At 40.0% G+C, this 8,039-nt stretch overlaps 1 protein-coding gene across 1 annotated transcript in view; it reads right to left on the bottom strand.

The window, feature by feature from the left end:
• Nucleotides 1-5,527, bottom strand: part of NRDE2 (NRDE-2, necessary for RNA interference, domain containing) — a 28,146-nt gene extending 22,619 nt beyond the window's left edge. The window contains exons 1-2 of the mRNA XM_058025629.1: nucleotides 5,427-5,527; nucleotides 1,552-1,660 (exon numbers count right to left, since the gene is read on the bottom strand). Of these exons, the coding sequence (XP_057881612.1) occupies nucleotides 1,552-1,660; nucleotides 5,427-5,505 (188 nt within the window). The 5' untranslated portion in view covers nucleotides 5,506-5,527. The remainder of the gene's footprint in view (nucleotides 1-1,551; nucleotides 1,661-5,426) is intronic.
• Nucleotides 5,528-8,039: the final 2,512 nt, after the last annotated feature.

The following is an 8,039-nucleotide window of genomic DNA, read 5'->3' on the forward strand; positions in this document are numbered from 1 at the left end:
AATTTTTGATGTTACCATATAATACAGTATAAAATAATAATTAACACTATGTAGAACAGACAACTGAGCTATTGAGAAATCACACAAAGGACACATAGTTTTGGCAAAACATATGTATATTATTGTACACACCACAAAAACTCCCACACTTAATAATCAAATGAATAATGGAAGTCTTCTCTAACCCTTAATTAAAGCACAAGCTCTTTTAAAACGGTTTTTTTTTCTGCAGTCTTTCAATGAAAAAAAGGAGTGACAACTCTCATTATTCCTAATACGTCAATATAAGGAAATACTGTATTTCAGAAATAAGGCATCTCAAGCAACAGCCCTGACAGACTTTGTTTAGGGACACTAAAGAAAAAGACACCACAGAAGAATCATTAGTAGATCTTTAAAACAAACATGCACATTTCTGCAAACCAAACAAAGCAAACCCTTTCAAAACCACCCTCTCAATTCCACCAGGTTGGTGGAATTAGTTTTTACTGAGATGAAACCTATTTGTTTTTATTAAATCAAGTACCCAAGAAATAGACAAAACAACCCCCAAACAACAAACACCCAAACATTTTTCTGCACGCTATTTTTTGACAAAGTCCTTTTCAAAGATAAAATTAATATGGTGGGTTTATTATGTCATTCTATCTGATGGTAACTTGCAAAATCCTTAGCTTTATGACATTAGTCCTAAAAAGATTTGAAGAAACACAGCAGAATATATGACTGATAAACAAAACAGTGATTGCATTTCAAACACACAATGCACACAGATGCAAGACTAAGTATGGAATAAGATGTGATGAGGTGTGCTTGGTGTTATAAAGATATTCTCTATCATGACCTCCAACAATCATTGTAGACAAGGGAGCTTGTATCAAATTAACAGAGACCAAGGTTTTGAACTTGACAGCTACAACCTGACTGCATTCACTATGGAGTGCTAGTGACAGTGCAGATAAGCCAAGTATGGCACCCCGTCCAGTGAATGTATTAAAACCAGTTCTTCAGCAAAAGGGGCTGCTCAAAGCTCATTTCTGCAAAAGATATCACCACCCACTTCAGCTGACCAGCATGCTCTACAGCCACACTCAACTTCATACTTGTAGTATTTCATTAGTTCACATCAGCAACTGTTTTTCAAAAAGTAAAACACTGTGAAATGGCTGATTTCTCTGGTTTCCCCAGACAAAGCATAAAGATGATGCTTAATCTTTACATTATTTCAAGGGTCACTTTAGACATTCAAAAGCTAATGAAGAATGATGATTGCTCAGTTCCCTCTCCATTTCAAAATAACAATCATTTAAATGCAGCTCTGAGAAAAAGAAAATAGGAATGTAATTGCATACACACAATTTCTCATTATTTTAAGTTAAAAGACATGGAAGCATTATTCATTCTTTTACACAAGACTCAGTTCAGGCATTTTAAAATACTGAACAAGAGAATGAGAAGCAGCTTTTAGCTTCTGAATTTGGTCTCATATAACAAAAGATAAGCAGGACAAAAGAAAGAGGCTATTTCAAAAGACATTGAAGCACATTCTACCTTATTAATGGTGATTTTTCAGGAATGAGATTGGCAACTTCTGTAGAGCGTTGGTGCAGCAATAGTGCATCTTCTGCAGAGAAGCTTGGGTTACTAAGCCAGTCTAAATCTGCAGGTAAAAAAAGTGTGAGATCAATACAAATTAGCTTGCTGTTCTTTTTAAGGTGGGGTTAATCTAGTCAGCAGACAGTTAAATTCACAGTAAATGTCACTAAGTCATGTGCAATAACTGAGCCTATTGGAAAGCACTCAATGAAATTGCCATTTAGCTCATACAGAAAGCAGATTCCATGTTTAATACACAGCTCTATACATAAGAAAATAATCCATCCAACATTCATTTTTATGATTTAAAGACTCTAACTTTATATATTTATAGACTGTATAAATTTGCTATATATGTATAAGATAATTTACTGTATCATAATATATTTACTACTATATATCGATTACACATTAATTTCTATATACAATATATAATAGAAACAATATATAATAGAAATAGTTACACATTTTAAAAATAAAATTTAAAAATTACAGGAAAGCATAATTAAACAAAAGGTATAGTTAATTAATGTGATAAAGCTTACACAAACTAACAAAAGTGTACTTTACTGACTGTGTGGAAAACATTCTTAACACAGTTTTATTGGTAGGCACATCCATTATTGGTAAGAATATTCAAGTGTTTTCTACATGGCCAAAACATGGCACTGGATTGTCAGTTCTCTAGCCACTGAAATATGATTAGACCTTTCAACAGTGTGAAAGAAAGCTATTTGATGCTAATTTGGATAGACTAGTCAGCACTAAGCATTCTGCATCTAAATCACCAGATAAGATCAGACATGGACAGAATGTGGAAGGGGAAACTTTTTGTCACAATTTTACTGATATTAAAAGTTTAATAATGATTTTCACAGCATTTTCATATCTAGAATTCCTTTAAGCATGTAAGATTTCTTAGCTATTAAACAACAAAAATTATTTTGTGTAAATACAGAACTTAAAAGCAGTCCCTCCAGTGCTACACTGACAGAGATAACTGAGGAACAAATGTGGTCTCCCTGCCTCTCCTCCATGCTCTTTACCATCACTTTTGCCTCAGCGTTCTTCCTGTCACACTCTTGTCTTTGTGCTCTTGACTACACTGACCTCTACTCCTCAATCAGCAAGAACTCACTGTCTGTCAAGCCATATACTTTTCCTCCTTTTAAAGTATTTCTTTCAGAAACAGAATTTTGGTATGAAAAGCTTCTCCTCTCTCATGTCCCTGAGCTGTCATCCACCAAAGGATTTAAAGCAGAGTAGGCTGCAAAACAGTCTGTTAACCTAAGTGGAACGCATCAAGAAATACATAAAACAAAGCAAAGCCACAGTTTGTGTTTCCCAGGGGCCCATCCCCATTATGAAAGGCCCCATGAGGAGTGATCACCTCCCTGGTTCTTGAGCCTCCACCTCTGTGCAAGGGAGAATCCACAATTCATGGCAGTGTCCAGACCAAAACACACTCCCCATGAGCAGACCAGCCAACATGCTGCAGAACACCACCATGCAGCATTTCCCAGCCTGTGCCTGCAGCTTGGTTCTACCTGAGCAGGTAAGATCAACCTGCATCTTTAATGCACTGAAGAATCACTCTGTGAGAGCCAAGACTGTGGCACAGTCAATGCAGCTCTGTGGCTACAGCAGGGAAGTTCAGAATTCTCCAAGTACAGTATCTTCTGAAGAATTTAACCAAACTGACCTAATACTCAGAAAGAAATGAGCAATTTTTGCCATTATACAACATTCAAGTTCAAGCTGCTTGTAAATAATCTCAAGTGTTCAGCTAGCTGGATGCAAGCATTTCAAACATCACAATGCATTCCAAACTTTCAAACACGATCTCTTCACTGGTTAGGGTTTTTTCTTGGGGAATGTCTAAGAAGTTTATCATTTTTGCAGAGCAGATATAAAAGACCTATTTTTCAATAATATGCATGTACTTGTTACATGTTAATGAGCAACAGCAGCAGCAATCCAATGACATTCTCTTTATACCTTCTCAAGCAGAAAGAAAAATTAAGAATTTACAGTGCATGTTGACAGAGACAATTTTTAAGAGTTACATGAAGTCTTTTGTTGCCTCTCAGGATCCTGAAAACCTGCTTTCAGCAAAATTCACTGCATTGTCTGACCTACAGCATAGTTCAGACACAAATAATGCTTACTAATGTCAGCAGGGTTACTTATCACCACTGCTCTCTTCATGGCTACACATAAATTCACAATTTATCTTCCACCAAACACTAATTAAGCTTGACAACATAATTATATCAAAGCATATAGAAAATGCAGCACTGAGAGGCTGCTGCAACTCAGCAATTGAGCAGCACTGGAAGCATAAGCACTGCTTCTGTTTCTGTTTCAGACAGCACTTCCACTTCAGAAATGGTTTAGGAAAGTTTTTAAAAGTATGAGACAGAGTGGTTGGCTGCATGAAACATGACCAATATATATACATTACTACTTCAGCTTTTACAGTAAATCTATGAAACAGTCCTAAATGTCTGCTAAAAGCACCTTAGTTTTACATAACATTAAAATCAAAATACTCTGGGATCTCTGTATTATGATGCACTTTGGCTTCACATCAGGTCTGAGCAGAGAACCATCTATCAGAGAGACAGATGCCTGTCAAGTTCTCAAGTTCTCACAAGCTGAATGTGTGAAATTTGATATAGACTGCCATAAATGGGGTTCTGAGTTAATATTTAATTTTTATAACTCACATTAAAATGTTGTTGTCAACAACAAAGTACAATATTTATTAAAACATAAACCAAACAAATTATGTTCCAGGTTTGTCAATAATTCTCACACAAAAAGCTTCCAGTATACCAAAATGTAAGTCATAAGCAGTGCTAACAACTGAAATCTGGATCCAAAAGTCAGTCTTACACCTTTTTCTGTATAATCTGATCTTCCAGACAGTGGAAGGTGGCCTGAAGCAACATAGGCTACTGTAACAAACTTAAAGGCTAAATTCCTAAAGTTTTAAAATATAACCAAAGTCTTATTACCAGAAAATTTTACAGTATCTCTGCCTGACAGAGTAGCTCCTCTATTCCTACAAACTGTAGTTTGGGATCTTATTATGTCCACTACTCCCTACACCAGATGTCATTACCAGAAAGGATCCTGAATGCAGCGACAACATCTCCATACAGGCAGTGAGTATCAACCACTGCTATGCCATCAGAGGTAATGCAGAACTGGCTAGAACAAGAAGCTAAAGCACCATACTGACTGGACCAAACACACAAGAAATGGAGCCTAGGGAAATAATTCCTTGGTTTCCCTTTGCTGTGGTGTCCAGGTAATGGGAAGATGTAAGGGTGGCAAGCAAAAGGAAGGGTTAGTTCAAATCCTGTTCAGCAGAATAAATAAACTTAGTACCTACTTCACCGCTTGCCATTACACCAGAAAGTGTTATTTACTTTAATATTATTATTTATTTTATTAAAAGTATTACTCGCTAGACATCAACTACAACAGTCAATGTGATACAATGAATCATAATCTCACTTGGGACCTTCCAAAAAAGTCCTTTCCAACTATGATTCGGCTTAATGAGCAAGGAGTTAAAAAAACACTTTTCAAGATATCCATAGCTAGTGGCGAAAAAAAGAAAAAAAAAAAAAAAAAGAAAATAAAACCAACGACAAAGCCAAAGCCCCCGTGCCGCGCTCCGCAGCCTCTGGGGGCGATGGGCCCGGGCCCGGCGGCAGCCCCGCCCCCGCCGCCGCTGCACGGCCGGAGCGGGGCTGGCGGCGTGTGCCGGGGGCCGCTGGGGAGCTGTTAAGGGAAAGATGGTTCTCCCAGGACTTTACCTCTCGAGGAGCCCGCGGAGCTGCCGGCGGGGGGCTCCCCTGGCTGGGCGGCCCCGGCGAAGGCCGGGAACAGCGCCATGTCCCGGCGCCGCCGCACCGCAGCCGCGCTGCCGCCGGCAAGATGGCGCCGCGCCGCCGAGCGCGCTGGGAGCGGTAGTTCTTCCGCCCGGCCCCAAGATGGCGGCTGGGGAAGGAGGGCGCGGCGCTGGGGTTACTGCTGGCGGGCGGATTTCTGTGGGACTCCGCGTATCGTGCGCCCTCCGCCGCCGCACTGCGGGACTGGAGCAGGGAAGTGCTGCGGGAAGAGGCGGGGGGCAGTTGCCAGAGCGGCAGTTTCCAGAGCCAGCCCGTCCTTCCCACCGCCCTCATCCCTCATGACGCTCCCCGGGACAGAAGGCGCGAGCGATGTCTCGGGAGCCGGGAGCGCTCGGCTGTGTGAAAGGCGCTGCCGGGAGAGGCCGGGAACGCTCGGCTGTGTGAAAGGCGCTGCCGGGAGAGGCCGGGAACGCTCGGCAGTGTGAAAGGCGCTGCCGGGAGAGGCCGGGAACGCTCGGCTGTGTTAAAGGCGCTGCCGGGAGAGGCCGGGAACGCTCGGCTGTGTTAAAGGTGCTGCCGGGAGAGGCCAGGCGGCCTTTGCTGGTAACCAGTGCCTGCCCCGAGACCCGGGCAGCCTGGCAGCCTGGCCCAGCACAACAAATTAACAAATAAATAACAAATAAAGGAACAAATAAAGGAACAAATAAATAAGCCCCTGCAGCCGGGCCCTCTGACCCCGCAGCCACCCTGCATGTCTGACAGCAGCCATGAGCCTGCCCTCCACAGAGGAACTGGAAAAATAATTTTTTATGTTTTTCACTTTGTGCTTTCTTGGACAGGATGTTCCGCTTCTTAATTATGTATTGTCTGAAACAGTATTTCCTTCTTTTCCTCTAGCCAGTGCCTGATTCTTGTATTGTGAGGAAAAAATAAGCACCCTATTCACTTTTTCTGCAAAATTTTATACCCTATTAATATACTTCAGTATTCTTCTTCAACTGAAACGTTTGCCTATTTGCTTTGTATGCTAAAGCCACTCCAAAATAGTCTCCTTGTTGAATTTCTTTAGCTCTTCTAATTCTTACTAATACTGTTGCATGACCAGAATTTCATGTAATGATTAAGGTGTACAGTGAATTTAGGGATTATATGGAATTATGATGACTAGTTTGTTTTGTGCTCCTTTTCCAATCCCTTCTGATCATTCTGTTTGGCTTTTGTCTTCTCCTGAGCTCCAGAATCTGTCAAGAAACCATTTGTGACTGGCAAAAAGATAATAGGGAACTACTGTGTGTAGATGATAGGATCAGCTTCCCTATACACACTGCTTCACATCTACCAAACTGATTTTTGGTCATTTTATACTTCATCTTTTAAAAACTTCAGTGACCTTTCTCAGTCAGATTTCCAGTTGATTGCTGTGAATACCTTTGCACCATCTGCACACTTTATGGTCACTCCATTTGCAGCCATTTTTTAGATGTTGATGATTTCATCCTTTAGAAAACTCTAAAATAATTTCTAATGCCTTTTTTTCCTGCCTTAAGTTTATTATTAGTTCATAAAATGCTATTCATCAACAGGAGATAAGTATGAAAGTACAGAGAGAAGAGGATTCAGAACACAGCAGTGACCACGGACACTGATAGTCTGGAAGTCACCAAATGAGGGGGCCTGATTGCACACTAGGAAAGTTTGGCTTCAAGTGTACACTCACCTCCTCATGTGGAGCCAAGTTTTTGTTTAAGTACATTATCATCTATGAAGTTTTGTAGTTAAACATTAGAATGTAGAAAATATAGTATGTGATATATAGAAATATATATCCACCTAGAACTCATACAGGAGATAGGGAAGACATGAAAAGAAGCACATTACCAATTTTGAAGAGAGAATTACAAAATATGCATGTTTTAGCCTTTATCCTGAGAACAGGAGATGTTTGTAATTTTGCAACCTGCAGTTGTCTTTCTCCCTGCCTGGCATAATTTCTCCAGGTAGTTTTAGAACTCATGATCAGTATCAACCAAATTTAAAAGAGGGTTACAGGTTATTACATTATTACAAATCAAATGAGAACAGGTAGAAACTCAGAGCAGGATTTTGAGTGGTAGCAAAACTCCAATATGCATGCAGTTCACATTGGGAGACTGACCTACTGAGAAAGTTGAGTCAGAACTCTTCTGTTAATGGAAATATTTCTTATAATCATATTTGGATAGTTCCTGAAATCTGTAACTGTGTTTATTCTGCAAACTTCAGCAACAGGAAAACGACTACCTATCTGCAGAAGAATATTTCCCTCTTCTCTTATGAGTGAGACTCAAAGCCCTTTCAAGCTTTTGATGCTCTAGTGCAAGATAAACTAAATAGATTTAATAAAAAAACCATTCTGCTATTTGCTGAATGTAATTTTTCACATTGTCTCTGAGCTGTTTGCTGTGATGGTAGCTAATGGTTTCTCAACAAAGAGAATACAGAAAATGTGCTTTTTGAGAGTAAAACTAATGGCCAAAGAGAGAGTTGATAAGAATCCTAAGCACACATTTCTGCCGTGTCTCTGAAAGTTAAACCAAA

Source organism: Melospiza georgiana, chromosome 6 (assembly GCF_028018845.1).
Source record: "Melospiza georgiana isolate bMelGeo1 chromosome 6, bMelGeo1.pri, whole genome shotgun sequence".
Lineage (NCBI taxonomy): Eukaryota > Metazoa > Chordata > Aves > Passeriformes > Passerellidae > Melospiza > Melospiza georgiana.